General features: G+C 43.5%; 1 protein-coding gene across 4 annotated transcripts in view; it reads left to right on the forward strand.

Moving 5' to 3' along the window:
* LOC123759448 (uncharacterized) overlaps positions 1-23,872 on the forward strand; it is a 326,826-nt gene that overhangs the window by 295,330 nt on the left and 7,624 nt on the right. The window contains exons 1-9 of one of the 4 annotated variants that reach the window (XM_045744533.2): positions 1,530-1,862; positions 4,532-4,667; positions 4,957-5,070; positions 10,445-10,684; positions 14,522-14,712; positions 17,712-17,908; positions 19,815-19,990; positions 22,580-22,723; positions 23,108-23,249. In XM_045744533.2, coding sequence (XP_045600489.2) covers positions 4,572-4,667; positions 4,957-5,070; positions 10,445-10,684; positions 14,522-14,712; positions 17,712-17,908; positions 19,815-19,990; positions 22,580-22,723; positions 23,108-23,249 — 1,300 coding nt within the window. In that variant the 5' untranslated portion in view covers positions 1,530-1,862; positions 4,532-4,571. Of the gene's footprint in view, positions 1-1,529; positions 1,863-2,188; positions 2,315-4,531; positions 4,668-4,956; positions 5,071-10,444; positions 10,685-14,521; positions 14,713-17,711; positions 17,909-19,814; positions 19,991-22,579; positions 22,724-23,107; positions 23,250-23,872 lie in introns of those variants that run through there. The other 3 variants (XM_045744535.2, XM_045744534.2, XM_069335265.1) reach the window with 3 other exon arrangements.

Below are 23,872 nucleotides of genomic sequence, written 5' to 3' on the forward strand. Positions count from 1 at the left end.
TATACATGGTTGTGCTCCGGTTCGTACATGGTTGTGCTCCAGTGGTTGTTTGTGTACTAGTGCTCCAGGTTTGTTTGCGAGGGCCCTATGTTTATATGTTTGCTAGAAATTCGAGTTTCTTTTTTGTGTATATAGTTCAATTGTTTGCTATGGCTCCATAGTTGGTTTCTTGGGCAAGTGGAGGGTTTTAGGTAGCACTAAGAAGATTTTTGTTTGGTCGAGCTAGGAATGGAGTTTGGTTGTGCTTTGGGACTGTTTAGCTTGGTGGGGGTTGGATGAGATGTATACTTGCTAGGCTTACGGTTGCACAATTGGTCGGGGTCTGATTACACAACTGGTCGAGCTTCGGTTACACAACTGGTCGGGCTCCGGTTAAATAACTGGTCGGGCTCCGGTTAAATAACTGGTCGGCTCCGGTTAAATAACTGGTCGGGCTCCGGTTAAATAACTGGTCGGGCTCTGGGGGTGTCACTTGGGCTGTGGGTTGTGCATGATCAGGCTTCGGTTCATGCATGGTTGTGCTTCAGCTTTTGTTTGTGTACTAGTGCTCCAGGTTTGTTTTCTAAGGATCTATGTTTATATGTTTGCTAGAAATCCGGGTTTCTTTTTTTGTTTATAGTTCAATTGTTTGGTCGAGCTAGGAATGGAGTTTGGTTGTGCTCTGGGACTGTTTAGCTTTGTGGGGGTTGGATGAGATGTATACTTGCTAGGCTTACGGTTAGACAACTGGTCGGGGTCCGGTTACACAACTGTTCGAGCTTTGGTTACACAACTGGTCGGGCTCCGGTTAAATAACTGGTCGGGCTTCGGTTCCTGTATATTTGTGCTTCGGATGTTGTTCGATTCATTCATTCTAGGCTTGCGGTTCCACAACTTTCGGGGTCCAGTTACACAACTGGTCGGGGTCTGATTACACAACTGATCGGGGTTTAGTTACACAACTGGTTGGGGTCTGGTTACACAACTGATCGTGGTCCGGTTACACAACTGGTCGGGGTCCGGTTACACAACTGGTCGGGCTCCGGTTACACAACTGGTCGGACTCCGGTTACACAACTGGTCGGACTCCGGTTACACAACTGGTCGGGCTCCGGTTACACAACTGGTCGGACTCCGGTTACACAACTGGTCGGGCTCCGGTTACACAACTGGTCGGGCTCCTGGGTTTCACTTGGGCTTCAGGTTGTGCATTATCCTCTTTGTGTAATGAAATTTTAAAATAAAGTTAGATATATATACACATACTAAAAGAATATAGGGGTGGTAGGAGAAGAATATATAAAAGTGTACAGTGAGGATCCACAAGGTCTTCTCTGGGTACTCTTTATGTTCTTCTCCGAAGCTATGGGTCCCTTCACTTGCACCAGAGGTGGTACCCCTTTTAGGTTAAAAAAAAATATACGTATGTATATTTAGTCCCGTATCAGTCACTAAATAAAAAATTGGGCTACTCTTATTACAAATTCGCTACTTTTAGACCGTCAGCTCGCTACTTTCAGCAATTTGTATCTGGCAACACTGGACAGGTTGTGTGTAAACCATTTTTCATTCATAAACAGGGGGGTTTGGAGGTGCATGGAATCACTTTTGTGTCCTTGTTTGGAGGACGGGTTTATTTACCAGCCCGTCCTCCAAATTTGTATTTGTAGTAGGTGTCCAGACGTCCGCCCGACGTCAAGGGTGAACCAGGAGTCTCTGATCGTAACATAACTGAAAAGAACTCTGATCAGAGTTCTCAACTTGCGGCCAACTTGCTTCATTGGGCGGCCACACGGGCGAGGGTAAACATCAGGGTTGAGACTGAGACGGCTGACAAGCAGCAGGTGGTGCTCAGGTGACGAGCAGCAGCTGCTGGTACTCAGGTAATTACCTAAGGTGACGAGCAGCAGCTGATGGTGCTCAGGTGACAAGCAGCAGGTGGTGTTCAGGTGACGAGCAGCAGCTGGTGATACTGTACTCGGGTGACAAGCAGCAGGTGGTGTTCAGGTGACGAGCAGCAGCTGGTGGTGCTCAGGTGACAAGCAGGTGGTGGTGCTCAGGTGACGAGCAGCAGGTGGTGCTCAGGTGACGAGCAGCAGGTGGTGCTCAGGTGACGAGCAGCAGGTGGTGCTCAGGTGACGAGCAGCAGGTGGTGCTCAGGTGACGAGCAGCAGGTGGTGCTCAGGTGACGAGCAGCAGGTGGTGCTCAGGTGACGAGCAGCAGGTGGTGCTCAGGTGACGAGCAGCAGGTGGTGCTCAGGTGATGAGCAGCAGGTGGTGTTCAGGTGACAAGCAGCAGGTGGTGCTCAGGTGACAAGCAGCAGTCGGTGCTCAGGTGAATAACAGCAGTAGTGTTTAGCTGACGAGTAGATTTTGCGTGAAGATTGTGTTCAGGTGACATGTAGCAAGTAGTGCCTACCCGACGAGTAGCAGGTGATGAGCAGCAGGTGGTGCTCAGCTGACGAGCCACAGGTTGCGCTCAAGTAAAACCTAACCTAGATGTGCCCGCAGGGTTAAGCTAGGCTCCTAACTCCGCCTTGCGAATGTTCGCATATTAAGGCAATGACTCATTTCTTTCACTTTTATCGTATTTACATTACAAAAATTGAATTTAATTAGCTTTCAAAACTTCTGCATCTAACCTATTCCACTTTATTAACAGCTCAACCAAAAAAAACAAAAAACAAATATTTATTCAGGTAAAGTACATACATACAAGGTGAGATACAAAAAGTTGATGGATTTATAGATAGAGCTAGTACATACAATGCCTAAAGCCACTATTACACAAAGTGTTTCGGGCAGGAAAAACAGTAAGACTAAAACTTAATACTAATTGAGATTAAAGCATAAATTGTGTTGAGAAAAAAAATGAAAAAAAGAGGGGGGGGGGGGAAATATGGCAGAACAAAAAATACAATTTGGTCAACAAACAGCATTGTTTCAAGTAGTAGACAGGGGTTGACATTTTGGGGGTGAGGTAGGTTACATGGAGTTAATAAGGTAGACTGAAACCACTGAAAAAGTTCTTCCTGATATCCCTAGGAGTCATTTGTTTCCAGTTGAAATCTATGACCCCCCTTGTTCTGCTGTTCCTAGCTTTGAACAACATTACTTTGTCAATTTCCTTTAGAATCTTATATGTTATGTCCACCAATCTCTCCTTTCCTCCAGTGTGGTAAGATCCAGTTCTCGGTCTTTCCTCATAGCACAATCCTCTCACTCTGGAACGAGACTCATTGCATATCTTTGGACCTTTCCTAATTTCTTCTTGTCCTTTTTCAAGTAAGGGTTCCATGCTGGAGATGCATATTCAAGAGTGAGCCTCACCTTTGCTGTACATAGGGCCCAGAAAGCCCCTTTGTCCAAGTTTCTGAAAGCTATGTGGATGTTGGCAAGTTCACCTGAGATCCACTAAACCTAGTGGCCTCAACAAGGACAGGAAGCCAGCAGCTTGTTGAAGGTCCATTTGCCTTGAGGATTTTTTCCAGCTGTACTTTAAAAGTTAACAGAGTTTTGGCATTTACAGCTTTGGCAGGTAGGCAGTTCCATGGGTTTATAACCCTGTGGGTGAAAAACCACCACCTGTTCTCAGTCCTACATTGTGGCTTGTTGAGCTTGAAACCGTTGCTCCATGTTTGTGTTGCATTTGACCTTTAGAAGAAATTTTCTGGATCAACATCCTCCAAGCTGTTTAGTATTTTAAGTTTCAATAAGATCCACCCTGTCATGCCTGGTTTGCAATGTTGTTCGCCTGTGGCCCTCAACCATTCCTGATAAGTGAGTTGACGTAGCTCTGGAATGATTTTTGTTGCCCGGTATTCCACATTCTCTAGATTCTTCTGAAGATGATGTCTCCATACTTGGATACAGCAATTGAAATGGGTGCACACCAGAGCTTTATACAATTGAATCACTACCTTCTTTTCCTTGAAATTGAAGATTTGCTTGATTATTCCAAGCCAAGATAAATATTCTAAAATATTCCAAGTATGCCAATTGCAGCTATGTATTGCTATTCTGCTTATGTGGGCTTCTGGCATCAAACTTGCGGTTATGCCCACTCCCAGGTCCTTCTCTTGTCCTGACTGAAGAATTTGTCGTGCCCTCATCCTATACTGCTGTACTGGCTTTCGCACTCCTGTACCAATCCTCATAACTTTGAATTTGACTGGGTTAAATTTTAATAAAGAGGCTAAGAAATATTTACTTAATATGTAATTAATATATGCTCAATATCATGTAACTAATTTCTTACACATTTCTGCTAACTTGAATTTATTATTGTGGTACAGTAATTCATTTCTTAAATGCTTTTTACTAATAAATAGGTCATTTCTTCATTGTCATCTAATTTTTGCATTTAATTTATAAAGTGTTTACTCGTGTCCTTTTTTTATTCTTGTATATTTTAAATGTTGGCACTGTTAAGGATTTATCTGAAATGCTATGCATGCTAGTGGCTGTACAAGAATGTAAGAACTCTTGTATATTGTATATAAATAAATAACAAAAATTCACAACTTTTTTTTAAATTATCTAATGTTTGCAGAAAGAAACATAAGTGGAATTAACAAGAAAAGGCAGATAGAATGGGAAATTCCAGTGTGAAAGAAGCTACTGAGAAAGCCGAAGGTGATCGTAGTCTAGATCTTTCTTGCAAATTCACTCCGAGTCAATATCTCAAGGTTAGTCTTATCGCTTGCTCCTTTACTTCAGAATTTTTTTTCTCTTGATTTTAGTATAGGCACCTGTACAAGCAGTATTCAATTCTTGTTATAATTTATAACCAAAGATTACACAGTGGATTCTTATGTATTTAAGTATATCTTAATTAAAATATTGTCTCATATTGCTATTACGGTATTTGATCAATTCTGTGTCTGTTTTTCACAATTCTTTGGTGACAAATATGGTTGCAAATTTAGCTGTCATTTTCGAAAATTATATTGCTCATGTACTGATAATGTTTTTCAGCACACATCTGGAGAATTTATTGAAGGGTGCCTGTCTGCTCTGCCATGGGAGATATATTACAACACTGTCTCCATGTATGAGATAGTAAATGCAAGTTTTAATTTCATAAATGAAGTAAGTGCAAAGCACGTGTTGTGTAATTACCTAAGTGTAGTTACAGGATGAGAGCTACGCTCGTGGTGTCCTGTCTTCCCGGCACTCTTTGTCATATGACGCTTTGAAACTACTGACGGTATTGGCCTCCACCACCTTCTCACCTAACCTGTTCCAATCATCTACCACTCTGTTTGCGAAAGTGAATTTTCTTATATTTCTTTGGCATCTATGTTTAGTTAGTTTAAATCTATGACCGCTTGTTCTTGAAGTTCCAGGTCTCAGGAAATCTTCCCTATCAATTTTATCAATTCCTGTTACTATTTTGTATGTAGTGATCATATCATCTCTTTTTTCTTCTATCGTTTAGTTTTGGCATATTTAATGCCTCTAACCTCACCTTGTAGCTCTTGTCCTTCAGTTCTGGGAGCCACTTAGTGGTTATGTCTTTGCACCTTTTCCAGTTTGTTGATGTGCTTCTTTAGATTTGGGCACCATACAACCGATGCATATTCCAGCTTTGGTCTAACAAAAGTCGTGAACATTTTCTTTAGTATTTTCCCATCCATGTATGTAAAAGCAATTTTGAAGTTAGAAAGTGTAGCATAGGCCCCTCGCACAATGTTCGTAATGTGATCCTCAGGTGATAGTTTTCTATCTAGAACCACCCACTAGATCTCTTTTTTTATCAGACTTCTTTAAAGATTTCTCACATAATTTATAGGTTGTGTGGAGTCTCTTTTCTCCTATTCCACATTCCATAACATGGCATTTATTTACATTAAATTCCATTTGCCAAGTGGTGCTCCACTTACTTATTCTATCCAAGTCTTCTTGAAGGGTATGACAATCAACTAAATTACTTATCTTCCCTATTATCTTAGCATCATCAGGAAACGTGTTCATATAATTCTGTATTCCATCTGGTAGATCGTTTATGTAGACAATGAACATTACCAGTGCAAGAACTGAACCCTGTGGTACTCCACTTGTGACATTTCTCCAGTCTGATACACTTCCTTTTATTACTGCCCTAATTTTTCTATGTCAGAAAATTTTTCATCCATGTTAGCAGCTTACCTGTCACCCCTCCAATGTGTTCCAGCTTCCAGAGCAAACTCTTATGTGGAACTCCGTCTAAAGCCCTTTTTAGGTCCAGATAGATGCAGTCAACCCAACCATCTCTCTCTCTCTCTCCTGTAAAATCTCTGTGGCTCGATCATAGAAACTGAGTAAATTCGTTACACAAGATCTTCCAGATCAAAAACCATACTGATGGTCTGATATTATTTCGTTTGTCTTCAGGTGTTCTACCCATTTAGTTTTAATTATTTTTTCCAATATTTTTACTATTACACTTGTCAACAATACAGATCTATAATTGAGGGGGTCTTCCCTGCCACCATTTTTCAGATTGGAACTGTTAGCTTTTTTTCCACACATCTGCTAGGACTCCTGTACACCGGGATGCCTGAAAAATCAGTTGAAGTGGAATGCTCAGCTCAGGTGCACATTCTCTTAGAACTCATGGTAAAACTCTATCTGTGCTAACTGCTTTGTTTTTACTTAGCTCTTTGAGCATTTTTTCCACTTCATCTCTAGGCACCTCTTATGTATTCTATGTTGTTCTCTGGAATTCTTATTGTCTGATTCTCTGAAGATCTCATTTTGTACAAACACACTTTGGAACTTTTTGTTTAATGTTTCACACACTTCCTTTTCATTTTCTGTGAATCTGTTTCCCATTTTCATCCTCTTAATATTATCCTTTACCTGCAATTTGTTATTGATGAATTTATAGAATAAGTGTCATTCTGTTTTACATTTGTCCGCTATCACTTTCTCAAAATTTCTTTCTGCCTCTCTCCTCACTGCTGTGCAGTTGTTTCGCACATCTTTGTATCGCTGGTATGTTTGGGGGAAATTTGTTGTCAAGGTTTGTTCTTATGTTTGGGGGTTTGGCCTCTCCCTATATTGATTCCATTTTTGTGTCTTTTGGTCTCTGGCCCTCTCGCAATTTCTGTTGAACCAATCCTATTTCCTAGTTCTGCATCTCTGCTTTGGTATAAATTTTTTGGTGCCTTTATCATGTATTTCACAAAACTTGAAATACATCTCATTTACTTCCTTGCCTAACAGCAGTCTTTCCAGTCAAATTCCTTAAAGAAATCTCCAAGTTCACCATACTGTCCTCTCCTAAAATCAGGGTTTTCAACTACTTCAACTTCCTCATTTTCTTCCAGATTATAATGCCTTACATAATTTATTCCCAAAAAGACATGGGCACTTTTACCCAAGGAAGGAAGGTACTGAATGTCAAATATCTCCTTGTTTTCTGGTAAATATTAAATCCAGCATGGAGGGAACATCCCCTTCCCTCATCCTCAAAGCTTGTTTAAGTGAACAGTCACACAGATAACCTCTTGCAGATGTTTAACAGATTTGCCTTAAACCAGCAAATAGTAGAACCAACTAAGAAAGAAAACACCTTAGATCTTATCTTTACAAACAATGATGGACTGATTAAGGACATGATTACAAATACATGTTACTCAGATCATAACCTAATTGAAGTTCAGACAAACATGGGCAATAGACCTGTGCAACCAATCTTAAACTCATGAGGAGGAGAATTCAGCAAACTCCATTTCGATAACAAACAGATTAACTTGGAACAAATAAACCAAGCCCTCACAGAAATATGTTGGGAAAGACAGCTAGATAATGCAAACCAGTGCTTTGAGAAAATAGGCACAGTAGCACTAGAAATATGTGCAAGTAGCATACAGTACCACTAAGGTCTCCGTGGTGTAGTGGTAAGACACTCACCTGGCGTTCCGCGAGCGCTATGTCATGGGTTCGTATCCTGGCCGGGGAGGATTTACTGGGCGCAAATCCTTAACTGTAGCCTCTGTTTAACGCAACAGTAAAATGTGTACTTGGATGAAAAAACGATTCTTCGCGGCAGGGGATCGTATTCCAGGGACCTGCCCGAAACGCTACGTGTACTAGTGGCTGTACAAGAATGTAACAACTCTTGTATATATCTAAAAAAAAAAGGTGAAAGAGAAAAAGATGCAAACTGGAACGAGAATGGCGTTCCCTCAATAAGCAACGAAACCAAATTTGCAGAATATCTTAAATGCTCAACTCTATCCCAGGAATGACAAAGAAGGTTACATAGAGAAATAAAAACGATTGAGCTAAAGTTACAAGCAGCAACCACTTTGTGTGTGTGTTAGGTTTTCTAGGTTGTAGCAGTCTAGGTTGTGTGCCCAGTTGGAGGCCATGAAGCCTCCAACTGCCTAAGCGCTTTACTTCCATGCTCTGGGAAGCAGTGGCCATGTTCTTCACTGCCTGACTCGTGTCGACAGGCTGTTGACCCAGTCTCTTGATTCAGCATGGCCATTTGACTGTCCAACATCCTTGCAGACAGTCTATCCCAGTTCCTTGCCATTTCCACAGAGTGGATTGTCGATGCTGCCTCCTTTCTGTGGTTTTGCGAGACGTTCAGGCGCCAGGAGAAGACCCTCTTCATGTCAATGTGGTCTCGGCACCTTTCTATGTATGTGGCCCCATTCCTCGATTGCGAAGCCCTTATGGTAGATGCCTTTTGGATGGACTGGTCAAGGTGGGGGTTCCTGTACCACTTCCACCCAATCCGGCTGTTGTTCTGGGTCCTGGCCAGGTTAGTGTCCTACCCCAGGAAGGTGATCCTTCTTGCTCCTTGTTGGCTGGCTCAGTCTTGGTTTCAGGTGCTACTTGGTTGGTGTCCAAACCCAGGGTTTTTTCTGTGGCTCCGACTCTTCCAGAGGGTTGGCCCAGTGATATACAGTACTTCGATGATTCTGCCTTTTTCTCCTGTCTTCAAGTCTGTTTTTTCTGATGGGGGTCTATTGCCTTCTTTATGGTGAGCAACATCATCGTTGATGATGTTCCACTTGTGTGCTTCGACATAGCAACTTTTTGCCACTTCCTTTCTCTTTGTCATTGTTCTTTGGTTTAAGTGCGAGTGATACTTCCTTTCTGTCCTGACTTTTTCTTGAACGGTATCTCATGTTGAATACTATTGTCTCATATCAAGCAGCGCTGGGGGAGCCTCAACAGCTTGAATTCGAGATCTCTACTACCTCGGCACCATTTTGCAACCTGTCTTGTGCATTGTTTCACCTTTGGTCTGCTCATGGGCCTCCTGAGCCTGCTTGGTCTCTTGAACGTGTTGTTTTGTTTCTTCATTTGGCTCGGTTTATGGTGTCCCCTTCGGTCTGTGATTGTTTTCTTGTAGTATTCGTTTTTGGTTGCCTTTGTTTTCTTTTGTAGTGTGGGGGAGCTTCATGCTCTCGTCCAGAGGTTGGTGTTTTGTATTTTTTGGCCCTAGTGAGTGGTTTGTTCATTTGCAGCTGGCTCCGCCTATTCTGGTGAAGAGTAAGTCATTTATCTTCCAGAGATGTACGTTGGTTATTGATGCTTGGCTGGTTCGGCTGGAGGTGCGTCATGTATTGTGTCCCTGTTCCATGGCTCGTATTTCTCAGGTAGTCTGCAATATTATTAAGAATAGCAAGCCTGTGGTCTACCCCCGTGCCCATTATGTTAGAAAGTACTGCTCTCTCACAAGTATTTGGGAATGTCCTGGGCCGATATTATGGCGTGAGGAGTTTTGTAAGTCGAACAGGGTTCTGGTGGCTCGATATCTTGTTAATGTGTCCAGGCCCTAGTGCTCTTGTGTGGCTTTGGGTTGTCTTTATCATCTGGATGTCTTCTTTGTCCTGACTCCTGAGGTGCTTTCTCCTCCATTGTAAGTGCCCATTTGTTTTCCCTCTTTGGGGAAGCCTCAAGGGTCTACCTGAAGAAATCCAGTGTTGATTGTAATGAAACACCAATTTTTAATGTTTTGGTGATGGAGGGTCTCCATCAAGAGGATGGAGACCCTCCATCCCTCCAAATCGTCAGGGTGTTAGTTACATTTACTAAAGGTAGAGTGTCCGGCTGGCTGCGAGCTGCTTTTGTCCTCCCCCAAGCGAGTGGGGAGGTGGGGTAAATAAGCTGGAGAAATATCGATAATTTTTTTACATGATTCGAGGAGTTCTTTCAGAGTTTTTAAGAGGCTGCAGTCTCTACTGAATCAAGCAGTGGTGTGTTTTGTCTCTCTGACTTTCTCGTTGCTTCCCCAGTGCTTTCATAAATAAATATATAAATTACACTGCTCCCTGCAACTCTGTGCAGGGGACCAGGTTCTGGCTGTGGTTTCCAGTAGGCCTATAGAACTTTGTATCTGATGTGATCTAATAGTGATACTGTACACTGTCAGTGATAGTAGCTTCAGGGAGCCACTGGCACTCACCCAGAAATTGGTATTTCATTACTGTGCATATAATGTTGGTTTTATTAACTTTAGATTCCAGAGGAGCTAAGTCTTCACGTACCTCATCTCCGGTGTCTGAATATTAGTCACAACCAGATCACCAACCTTCCTAGCTCCTTCAATCTTCTGCTGCATCTCCGAGTGCTGGACCTATCACATAACAAGTTGAGGGTATTACCTGACCCTATTACCCGCTTACCACAGCTTCATACCCTCAATGTGGCCAATAACTGTCTTGGTGAACTTCCAGCAACTGTGTCAAAGCTCCAGAATGTGAGTATGGTACCATATTTGCATGAATAAAAAGCTGTACATTTCTGTAGGGAGCCCCGTTGGCTCCCAGAAGCTATCCAAACTGACATGGGCAACATTAGTTTGTGGTCATCTGTCACGGGAATTCTTCATGCCTGCCAGGAACCACGAGCCAGAACCTGATCCCTTCAGAGAGGTGCAGGGAGCAATGGCCTATAAGCACTCTACATGTAGAGTATGTCATACTTACCATCAACCGAGAAGGGCACCCAGAAAGATAAGTGAAACAAAACAGACCACAAGTCACAAGTATGTGCCGATCCTCCAGGAGGCGATTTCCGTGGTTTTTCATCTCTCATCTCGTGTGTCGGCAGGCCGTTTTTGCTCTCTTTGTATTTAGCTTGGGCCCTGGATTTGCAGTCTTTGTCTCTATTCTGTCCTCTTTTATTTCTGGAGGACTATGTTGCAGTTTTTGTCGGCGGTTTCAACCTGTTGCCGCCCCATTTCCGACTTGTTGGATCTCCAGGTGGATCATTTTAGGACCTCTCGGGGTGGTCGTGCCAGGGCTCGGGTTTCATTGGGTCGAGGTGGGCGGCCTTTGTTGCCAGTTTCTGATCTGGTGTGTTTCCCCGGAACCGTCTTCGTCTGGTCAGCGTAGAAGTTGGCTTCTTGGAGGTCACGTCGGCCCTTTCACGGATCGCCCCATTGACGGGTCAATGAGGGGGAGGGGGGGAAGAGGCTGGCCCGGTTTGCCCACGCTTTGTCTCACGATTTGTTGGATTTTTGGGTCGTCTCTTTCAGCCTTTGGTGGTGTTGGGCAGCTCTTCCTTCTGTAGGGGGGCTGAGTTTGGTGGGGCAGGCCTCTTCCCATCCCGTGGGTTTGTTTGGGCGTGGTCAAAAACAACTTCGTCTCTCAAGTAGGTTTCCCGCTTGTTTCCAGTTCTGAAACGGGACTGTGCGGATCTTTTGTTCATTCTGGACTTGTCCGGTCTGAACCTTTTGATTCCTTGCCCCTCTTTTCGGATGATCACGTTATCCCAGGTCCAGCTTCTTCTCGAGCCGGCATCTTGGATGATTTCTCTGAACCATAGGGAGGCTTATTGGCATGTTCCTATTCGTCCAGGGTTCAGATATTGGTTGGGGTTTGTGGTGGGGCAACAGGCATACTGCTTTTGTTGTCTTCCATTTGGCTTGAATCTTGCGCCTCGCATTTTCACGCATTTATCCATGGTTGTGGTGACCCGTTTGCATCAGCTAGGGCTTCGGGTTCTGGCCTTCCTCGATGGCTGGTTGGTGTGGGCTCCCAGCCGGTCTTCGTGTCTGCTAGCCAGGGATCTGGTTAGGGTTCCTGATGAATTGGCGGAAGTCCTAGTTGGTTTCGTTTCAGGTTCGGACTTGGCTGGGCCTCGTGTGGGATTCGCGGATGGCGTCCATTTTTCCCTATTGCAGTGTTGCTCTGGTTGCGGTCCTGCCTTCAGCTGTTTTTGAGGGGGACCCAGGTCACTTGGTAGTTGCTCGAGCAGTTGTGCAGTAACCTGAACTTTGCCACGCTGGTTTACCCGCTAGGCAGGGTTTGACTTCAGAGGCTGTTCTGGTATCTTCAGGGCAGCCACTTTTACCACACTCACGACGACTGGGTTTGTTTCCCGTGGTCCTTGCGTTGGTTGTTGCATCTCCGGCTTCCTCTTAAGATTTTTCGGGGTTCAGTGCCATGGCACCTTTCCCTTCCCGCACTCGATGTGTTCATGGACACTTCGTCTCTCGGCTGGGCCTTTATGACCAGCGCTTTCCAGGCAAGCCAGAGACATTGGGCGCCGTCCTTCAGTCCGGCTCATAGCACTGTGTGGGAGTTTGCGGCTGTGTGGCTGGAGTCTGCAGGAGATTCAGCTTTCCTTATCTGTGGGTAGTTAGTATCAGGGAGCCAACGAGGCTCTCCACAAAAAACCAGCGTTGAATGTAATGAAACCCCATTTTCTGGACGAGCCCTGGAGGCTCCCTGACCCCCTCCCTCCCTTCGGTTGGTGGTTTCATCATTCTAGAACTGAGCAGGTGAGCCCCCGGATTGCCTGGGCAGGCTCCTCCTCCCCCCCCCCTCTCCCCTTAGGAAGGGTGCCAACGAGTGAATGTGCCAGTTGGGCAAAGTGTTGCTTGTTTTTTTTTTTTTGGGGGGGGAAGGTTTTTTGCGTTGTTTGGACGTAGGTTGCAAATTTTACCAGCTTGTGGTCTGTATTGTTTCGCCTATCTTTCTGGGGGCCCTTCCCGGTCACTGGCAAGTATGACATCAGTACTCTAAATGTAGAGTGCTCATAGGCCATTGCTCCCTGCACCTCTCTGAGGGGACTAGGCTCTGGCACGTAGTTCCCAATAGGCATAAGGAACTCCCATGGGTGATGACCCCAAACTAATATTGCACATGTCAGTTTGGATAGCTTCAGGGAGCCTCCGGGACTCGCCCAGAAAATGGTGTTTCATTACATTCAACGCTGGTATTTTTCACACAAAAAATTGCAAAAGTTGAGTGCAGCTTATGCTAGAATTCATTTTTTTTTTTTTTTAAGCTTTCTCAACATCCTTCACTGGTCATCTTAACCCAAATGATCCCCATCACCATTACCACATCATTGTAGGTCCTCGCCACCTCAGTGTGTAAAGAATCACCTCTTTGAAATTAATTTAATGTTTCTTCTATGCACTGTACCCTCAAAAATCTTGACCTCTGTATAATGGATCCTTCTAAACAACAAATAAAATCTACTCAGCTGATTTCATGACCAAAAATTCAAACTCCTCACAAAATTATATTCAACAAAATTGTTGAATATAATTCAACATGTACAGTAAACAGTAACACCTCTCCTCCTCCCCCTCTTCACCATCTTCCATATGCCTACAGCAGTCATCAGCAAGGGTAAGAAATAACTTGAGCATAGTTTTGTAGGTTTATTTAGATGAATTAAGTATACAATTTAGTTTGAAGTGAGGTTTTTGGGTAGTCAGGAACGGATTAATTCATTTCCCATTATTTCTTATGGGGAAAATTACCTTCGGTTTACGAGTTTTCGGAATATGAGCTGTCTCCAGGAACGGATTAAACTCTTAAACCGAGGTACACCTGTATATTTTACTCCAATTAGAAGCTTTTTATTTCCCTTAACAGCATCTAATGTAGTTTCCTTTTGCTCTTTAATTGTTCTCCTGCTCAGTCTCCCACCACAAATATCAACACTTCCACCTCTTCTGCTTCTGTCTATTTTATACATGTGGTAAAGTGTGTAGCCCCTTACTAATTTTGAGTCCTTTTCCTGTAATATCCCATGCTACCTTCTCATTGTTCATGTTAACACTGAGACCGCTAGTCTATATCAGTTTAGAGTCCTGCCGACTACTACTTCTAACGAGTCGTCTTATATTGCCACCCTAAGCCCAGATATATGCAACCTGACCCACACATACAGAGAGTTTTTGAACAAGTCTTAGGTATTGATAAAGGATATTTCACCATAAAAACAATGAAGTTTGCTCCAAATGCCCTTGACAACCATTCACCACCAACACCTAACCATGTCGAACTCCCATATAATAAAAGCCCTCTTTTTTTTCTTTTTCTTTTTCTAATCATATCTAGTGCTTGCTTGAATCTGTTTACTAATTAGGGGTATAGGGTTCCTCACTTTGTCTTGTTTAGTACTGTACACAAAATTGCTGTTTAGTTAATATTTATTGTACAGTACAGTATTCTAAAGAGTATTATTCTTCTACTATAGTAGCGCATTGTGTGTTTTGTAGCATAATTTAATAATCTTTTCTGCTACACATTGTATATTTGACTTTAAATTGTATTAATTTCCATTCTTTCAGCTGAAGAAACTTAATGTGAGCAACAATCGTCTGCGAGCCCTTCCTTGCAGCTTGGTTGAGTGCCCAAAGCTGTGTGTTTTAGTCACTCAAGGAAATGACCTCATCCACCCACCTCAAGCTATTTGTGATATTGGATCACAAGTCACACTACAGTTTTTAAGAGAGAGACACCTACCTGCTGTGCAGCCAGGGTAACAAAAAGATTATGTGGTTATGTCTGTTATAGCAAAGCTGTGTTGCACATGTATTCAGTCTGCACCCAATTAATCAATCTGTCAGTTTAGTGGATAATTTTCTCTGCTGACTGACACCCTTTTGGCTGTGCCACCTACCAGTCTCCAGGCTGTATTGCCCTATGTCATCCTGGGTGTGTAGTCTGGGCTGGATACTGCTGGGCAGTTTTACTGCATCAGTGGGTTGGGGATTTCTAGGGCTCCATCTTGGTATGGGGCTCCATGCCTCTTTTTGGAGTTTCTTGCTAGGTCCACCCTTTGTGTGTGATGTTATCTAAGACCTGTCCCTTTTGTCATCTGTGCCTGCAGGTCATCTCTGACCATCCTTTGTTTTATTTTTGGGTAGTTTCTCAGAATTTTAAGATAGCTTCAGGGAGCTATCCCCAATAGCCAAACTATGATGTACTATAAATCACAGTGGTTCACAAAATTGATGGGCTGTCTCATTTTCTATTCATGGATCCTTGGTTAGGTTAGTTTTGGGCAATTTAGTACATCATTTTTTGACATGATAATGAGAGAGGATGGGCAGCATATTGTAATGAAATGCCAATTTCTGGGTGAGCCTCAATGGCTTCCTGAAGCTACTGTCAATGATAGCATACCAATTATTTAGGTCACATTAGCTACAGAGTTTTATAGGCCTACTGGGGACCAGAACTAGAACCTGCCCCCCCACAGAGAGCAGTGACATCTATTTATGTATTTATTTATTTATAGCACAACTGGGGAAGGCAACCAGAAAATCAGTGAAACAAAACAGACCACTGCTGGCTTCAATTAAGACTGCAGCCTTGATAACCATCGAAAGCACTCCTCAAACTATATAAACAAACAATCGAAGTACAGTATATTGAAACTAGCGCCAGCTTGTTCACTCCACCTCCACACTCATTTGGGGAAAGGGGGATATGTCTCCCAATTAGCCGATGAGCCCACCCTCAGTTCTATGGTAGATACGATAGTCCCCGACAACTTGGAGGGAGGGAAGGTGTCAGGGAGTCACCGAGGCTCTCCCAGAAATTGGCGTTTCATTACATTCGATACTAGTTTTCTGGGGAAAGGCCCCTTGTGGCTCCCTGAAGCTAACTACCCATAGAGAAGGATAACAAAAGGACACTTACCAGGGAAGTGGGAGCATTGCATATGTAGGATGAAGACAGGATACCAGGCTGAGAAACATGACCCAGAGCATCACAAGCATGCCAAGGCTCTTACACACTGATAAAATACCGAGCTGCCAAAACCTTTTCTCTCACAGCAGAGAGAGTAGCATATTTTTTAACATTATTTGGTTTAACATAAACCAACCAAGCATCAATGACCAAAGGATGCATTCAGGAGCCAACTAACTCATTCTTTTCTAGAAAAGGAGGAGCTGGCTGCACACAAACCACTCACCAGGACCAAATAAACAAAAACCCCGGTGCTGGAGGAAAGTGTGAAGCTCACCCACCCGGCAACTGGAAGCAAGTGAAACCAAAAACAAGGACTTCGTAAAACAAACTTGGACCGACAGGGACACTGTAAACCGAGCAAAAGAAAGAAATGAGAGAATGCTATCTAGGGACCAAGAAAGCTCAAGCGGTAAATGAGCAGGCAGGAGGTGAAACCACACAAGATAGCTTGTGAAATAGAGCTGAGGTAGTATCACCCCCAAACTTGGGCTGTAGCGGTTCCACCAATGCCACATGATGTGAAGCAATAGTATTCAGCATGAGATGGCAATCGAGAAAAAGCCAGGAAAGAAAGGAGAGCACCACATGCTCAGAAAGAGAAGAACAATGACAAAAATAAAGACAGTGGCTATAGGAGTACCTCGAAACCTCATACTGTTGCAGTGAAGAGAACTGCAGTTGGAACACCATCTACAAAGCCACATGATCACCATAGAGATGGTGGTAAATGAACGTCAGAAATACTAGATGCGTAGAGTGAAGGAGGCCATATCAATGAGGTACATCACTGGCTGTAGCGGCTTCACCAATGCCCCAACACGCTAACAGAGGCAGAGCCGCAGAAGAACCTCCGGGTTCGTTCACCAAGTAAGCAGTGCCAGAAACCAAGGCTGAGTCAGCAATTAAGAAGCCAGAAGATCACCCTTTCCCTGTAGGACTCCAGCCTGGCTAGGAACTAGAGCAACAGCCTGACCAGGGGAAAGAGGTACAGGAACCCTCGCCTCAACCAGTCCAGCTGAAAAGCATCTACCATTAGCTACTCACAATCGGGGAATGGCACTTTATACAGAGGAAGGCACTAAGACCACAACAACATAAACTCTACTCCTACATGCCCAAACATCCTGCAAAGTCACAAAAAGGAGGCAACATTGATGGTCCATTCTGTGGAGATGTGAAATGCCCACAAAGGCAAAAAAAAAAAACACCACTTAGCTGGAACAGCAAAATATTGGAGCCAGCACAGCACAGAGGCGACCACAGCGCACACTACACGCATCAGCATAGAACTGGAAGTGAGCTCACTTACTATGAGCTGCCTCCTCCTCCCCCCCCCCCCCAAACAAATGAGGGAGGTGGGGCAAATGAGCTGGCAATAAGTTTCAAGAAATTTCTATACTGTAGTTTACATTGTTAGGGAAGTTCTTTCGACGGTTCTCGAGGCTGTAGTCTCGATCGAAGCCAGCAGTGCCTGTAGTCTGTTTTGTTTTGGAGATTTTCTGGGTGCCTTTCCCGGTGGTGGAATAAATAAATAAATAAATTAATGTCGCACCTCCTTGTGCCTCTTTGAGGGGACCAGGTTCTGGTGTTAGTTTCAAGTAGGCCTATAGAACTTCACAGCTGATGCAGCCTGAGTAGTTGGTACACTGTCAGTGATAGCAGCTTCAGAGGGGCCACAAGAGGTTCCCTCTAGAAAAGTAGAAACAGATTTTTATACATTTATGCATAGAATTAAATTTAAGTAAACTTTTAAAAAACACTTATACTGTATTTTTCTAGTTCCACAGTAAAGAGAAATGTGTTTGCTCGAGTAAGAGGACAACAAGTGTTGGCTAGTGTATCAAACCCAGAATCTGCTAGCATGGAATACCGTCAAGCCCAGGGAACTTCTCGGACGAGCAAGCGCAAGTGCCCTCTGATGCTACCAGTTTCTGCCACTACCCTTAAGCCTGATCAGCTCAAAGACATGCTTCTTGGTGAGTTATGGTGAACTAGATAAATCACAATTTGTTAGAAAAGTAGTCTTTTCATTTTGTAATTACAAGAATTTTGTAATTTTTGGGGGGGAGACCCTTTGGCTTCCCAGAGCTAACCGGGCTGATATGAATGTATTAGACCCTGGCATCAGTTTTAAGCAAATGAAGTTCTAGGCCTACCAAGGACCATGAGCCAGAACCTGGCCTTCTCAGAGGCACGAGGAGCAATGGCCTATAGAAACCCCTGTGTGGTTGAAAGCATTCTATGTCTGCCATCAATCGGGTCAGGCACACAGAAAGGTAAGCACCCCAAAATAATCCCCCTATTCTGGTTAAGAAATTGCTACTGAAAGCCGAACTAGTGGACAGAATTCCCCAAATTAAAACGAGCAAACTAGCATGAAGTCACCATGTCATCGTGCCTCTGTCTGTGCAGCTCCCTCCTCCCGGGAGGGGGGGAACCCCAGACTCCCAGACTCCCAGCAGTACCCTGCCTGGGCTTTCCTTAGCGTGAATTCTATCTAAGGGCCTTGGGAAACCCCTTGGTGGGGGGGGGGAGGCCTTGGGACCGCTAAAAACGACCCCTGGGTCCCTTCTCGCCCTATCTCGTTTGAGGGTTTCTCGGTCCCCCTTGTTTCCAGGTGACCTTCACCATTTATGCCTCTGTCATGCTGCCTGCTGGGTCGGTGACACTTTCGACCCAGAGTCCTGCGAGTTTTGTTGCTTGTTTGTGACTCGGTACACCCAGTCCACTGATGACACTATTCGGGTGAAGGCAGCTCAGGCGTTGCATGCTCGTTTTAGGTTGCTGCAGCGCACTAGGTTGGTTGCTGACCTGGAAGCCCCGAGGCTGCCCTGTTTTGGTTATAGGGACCCCAGATTTGGGGGTGTTAGTCGCTTCGACTTTGGTTCAGTCTGCTTCCCCTCGCCCTTCCCATGCTGTGGTTCGTTGTGGTCCTCCTTCCCTGCTTCTGGCTCCAAAATGTCTGAGAGTTTTTGGAGTTAAGCAGGGTTTAGTTGTTTTGGAGACTCAGGCGGTTCCAGGGTGGCGACGAAGGCATTAGACCCAGTTTCCCTTGCCGAAGCTTCTGGATCTGACCAGTGGGGCCCCCTTCCTTCCTACTTTTCCAGCTGCTCTGGCTTTTCTTTTTGAGGCTGGGGCTTTAAGGGATGGCTTGGCCCCGAGTCCTGCTATGGAGGTTCCCAGGGGTGGGGAAGGGTTGACTTGGGGGCCAGAAAACCAGCATTAAATGTAATGAAATGCCATTTTCTGGGTGAGACCCATAGGCTCCTCGGCAACCCTCCCTCTGGTCGGCAGTTTTTCACATGTTTTTGACATCCAGCATCAAAACTTGGGTGTGGGTAGCCAGAGCAAGGGTCTGGAGCTTCCCCTTCCCCCCTCCCATGGAGGTGGGAGCTGCACTGACAGCGACGTGGTGATGTCATGCTAATTTCCTCATTTTAATTTAGGGAGTTCTATCCACTAGTTCAGCTTTCAGTAGCAATTTCTTAACCAGAATAGGGGTTGTTTTGGGGCACTTACCTTTCTGGGTGCCTGACCCGGTTTATGGCAGACATAGAATGCTTCCAATCACATGGGGGTTTTTAGAGGCCAGTGTTTCTCGTGCCTCTCTGAGGGGGCCAGGTTCTGGCTCGTGGTCCTCGGTAGGCCTAGAACTCCATTTGCTTAAGATTGATGCCAGGGTCTAATACATTCATATTAGCCCTGTTAGCTATGGGGAGCCTCCGGGTCTTGCCCAGAAAATGGCGTTTCATTACATTCATGCTGTTTTTTTCTTTTGAGTATTTGATTGTGTTAAATAAAACCCATTGCTAACTGTAAAAGTCAATGAAAGCGATAATTTACCATATATTTTGTTTACACTGGCACCATCTCTAACAATAGGGTTGTTATATGGTATGGCAATTGGTGATGCTATGGCACTGAGCACTGAGGGCCTGAGTGTTGATGAGTGCCTCTTCTTTTATGACCCGGAAAATCTCTCCTTGGATGATCGAATTTCTGATTATCTTCGATCACACTTTCCTCCACATGACTGGTCATCCAATACTGATATTATGGTAAGAATAATCATAATCAGTCTTTTTGACAATGTGTGTAAAAAAAATTTGTTACCATAATTTAAGTTGTTTAATTATTATTTCATTTATATAAATTATGCTGTTAATGTAAAACTTTCTTAACTCTTGTAAAGCAGTTACCTTCTTTCGTTGCTTCCCCAAGGTAATACGGGTTACCATCATACTGTATATAGATTTTAGTTATCATCTTCCAGTTTATATACAGATGTAAGTATGGTTATCTGCCTACCTTGTGGAGGTTCCGGGGATCAACAGTCCCGTGGCCCGGTCTCTGACCAAGCCTCCCAGTTGGTTGTCTGGTTAACCAGACTTGGATGCAGTTCATACACCAACCTGGTATATGAATTACAGCCTGGTTGATCAGGTATTCTTTGGAGGTGTTTGTCAAGTTCTTTCTTGAACACTGTGAGAGGCCAGTCAGTTATGCGCCTTGTGTGTAGCGGGAGAGGGTTGAAGTCTTGAACCCTTGATGTTGATAGAGTTCTTCCTCATCATACCTATTGCACCTCTGCTTTTCAGTGGAGCTACTTTGCATGTCCTACCATGCCTGCTGGCTTCATGTGATGTAATCTCTGTGTTCAGATTTGGAACCAGTCCCTCTAATATTTTCCACGTGTATATTATTATGTATATTATCGAGAAAATTTTACCATTTCAGTTACTTGTAACACATCGCTTTATTATATTCCGTAGTCAAAATTAAGAATTCATAATAAATGGTGGTGTCAGTGGTGAGGGGTAGTGTCAGAGACGTCGTCTGGTAGTGTCAGTGGTGGGGAATGGTATGTGTCAGTGGTAGGGGATGGTGTCAGAGAAGTCTGGTGGTAGGGGGATGGTGTCAGAAAAGTCTGGTGGTAGGGAATGGTGTCAATGGTGGGGGATGGTGTCAGAGAAGTCTGGTGGTAGGGAATGGTGTCAATGGTGGGGGATGGTGTCAGAGAAGTCTGGTGGTAGGGGGATGGTGTCAGAAAAGTCTGGTGGTAGGGAATGGTGTCAATGGTGGGGGATGGTGTCAAGAGAAGTCTGGTGGTAGCAGATGGTGCCAGTGGTGGGAGATAGTGTCAGAGAAGTCTGATGGGGGATGGTGTCAGTTGTGTAGGGTGGTGTCAGAGAAGTCTGGTGGTGTCAGTGGTGGGGGATGGTACGTGTCAGTGGTACCATCATACGTACCATCAGTGGACATACACACACACTCACTAGCAGTAAGCAGGTGCCACGAGTCAATTTAGTGATGATAATTGTCGCATTATCTACACTGAAATTAGCCCCCACATGTAAAGTCTTGCATTTATCAACATTAAAAGCATTTACCAGTCATCTGACCATTTGTGGAATTCATGTAGGTCTCTTTGTAAGGTCTCAGTATCACCTTCACTTCCCACTTTACCATAGATGTAATTTTATATCATTACAAATAACCATAGATGGTTATTTTACAGTTGGTGAGGTTCAATTTCCTCTTCAACTGGCAGAAGTCTTAGTTGGTGCCGTTGCAGGTTCAGATGTGATTAGGCTTGGTTCTGGTCCTGGCTTTTGGTAGACAACATACGAACATAAGAATAAAGGTAACTGCAGAAGGCCTATTGGCCTATATGAGGCAACTCCTATTTATAACCACCCAATCTCATTCATATATATGTCTAACCTACGCTTGAAACAATCAAGGGAGCCTACTTCTATTACATTACGTGGTAATTGGTTCCACAAATCAACAACCCTGTTACCAAACTAGTATTTTCCCAGAACTTTCTTAAATCTAAACTTCTCCAATATATACACATTGTTTCGTGTTCTGCCTTGTGTTGATACTTTTAATACCCAATTAATATCCCCCTTTGTTATGTCCATTCATCCACTTGTAAACCTCTGTCATGTCACCCCTAATTCTTTGCCTTTCTAGAGAATGTAATTTAAGCTTTGTCAATCTTTCTTCATATGACAGATTTCTAATTTGGGGGATTAATTTTGTCATCCTACGCTGGACGTGTTCTAATGAATTTATATTCATTTTATAGTACGGCGACCAAACCTGAACAACTTAATCTAAATGGGGTCTAACCAGAGCAAGATATAGTTGAAAAACAACACCAGGTGTCTTGTTACTAACGCTTCAATTAATAAATCCCAGTGTCCTATTTGCCTTATTACAAACATTTATGCACTGATTTTTTATTTTAAATTCTTACTAATCATAACTCCCATATCCCTTTTGCAATCCAACTTGGCAATCTCAACAGCATCTAGCTCGTATCTTGTAACTCTAAATGATGCAATATGATGATAGCACATGATGGTACCATCAAGAGTGAGTTTCAGAAGCCTGGTGAACATCCTAAGTCTTGGTAGTATAGTACTTGAGCTAAAGAAATTACTGTACCATCACTTAAAAAGTGCCTAACATTACATTCAGCCCTTGATTTGTGAGTTGATGCATAGTGAGCCATCAGAACACATGCATATGTGTGTGTCAATATGTGTGACATATATATTGCATCATTGGAATATGAGTGTTTATATAACCCAAAATCCAATTTCGTTCACTACAATGATTCTTGTATTATTTGACAGTTATTAACCCTGGATTCAATGATGAGGTGGGGAGGAGTTGTGGATGAATTGGAGCTGGCCTCTCAGCTTGACCAGTGGAGAATTCATGGTTATGCTGACCTTGACCCCTCACCTGGTCACCTGCTCTCTTCATTCATGGAAAAGGTTAGTCTAGCTCTTATCCTTAGCATGAATATTATGTATAGATTACCAGAAGAATATAAGATGAGTGTATCTGTTCATACCATTGAAATGAGGTACTGTAAGAGCTTGCTAAGCTGGACCTCTGTTAACTCAGACCTTTGGGTAATCCAGCTAAAACTGAACGAGTTTTTTCTACTAAACTTGACAGAAATCTAGGTTACTGGGATATTCTGGGGCAACCCTCTTGTGGCTCCCTGAAGCTACTATCACTTGATAGTGTACCATCTACTGGGTTGCATCAGCTGTGGAGTTTTATCTGGGGTATATACAGTATATATAATATTATATAATATACATACACTCCAAATTAAATGATGTACTAAGGAAACCTGACTATTGTTTCAGGTGATAACTACGGAAGGCTACTCTGCTAACCCTCATGCTGTTGCACAAGGTGTCTACAAGCAGGCAAAAGAAGAAATGTCACGAGGAGTATTTACTGGGAATCCAAGTGACAACTCGTGTCTTCCTTCTGCTCTTGTTTTAGGTTAGTTGTTTTAATCTCTTTTTTTAATAGAGGTACAGTATTGTGTAGGTTTAGTTTATATATATTCCTCTTAGCCTTCTCGTTAGGTATCTCAGAGAGGTATGTGATAATCACGTGATAAACGAATTACAGTGGCCCCTCCATTTACAAATTTAATCCGTTCCCAGAGACGGTTCGTGACCCGAAAATTCGCAACCCAAAACAAATTTTCCCATAAGAAATAATGTAAATTGAATTAATCTGTTCCATACTACTAAAAATATTAACTTCAAAATACATTTCATACCTAATTCACATAAATATTTAGTACTATAGCATGTACAAGTTATAGCTTACCTCTATTGATGACTCTTGTTGGCTATGGAAGACGGTGAGGAGGGGAGGGGGAAGAGGAGAGGTGTTAGTATTTGGAAGGGGAGTCCCCTTCCATTATAACATCAAACAGTGATGACTTCTGGGATACTCTCGCTCCTACGTTTTGCAGGAATACCACTAAGACTTGGTTGTGGCTCACTGCTTGTTTTTCTCACTAAAAACTTTTCCATAGAAACTTGTTTTTCCCTATGTTGTAACACTTGTCTGTAGGGGGCATCACAGTATCATTATAAATGGTTAAAGCAATG

The sequence above is a fragment of the Procambarus clarkii genome, chromosome 32 (assembly GCF_040958095.1).
Source record: "Procambarus clarkii isolate CNS0578487 chromosome 32, FALCON_Pclarkii_2.0, whole genome shotgun sequence".
Classification (NCBI taxonomy): Eukaryota; Metazoa; Arthropoda; class Malacostraca; order Decapoda; family Cambaridae; genus Procambarus; species Procambarus clarkii.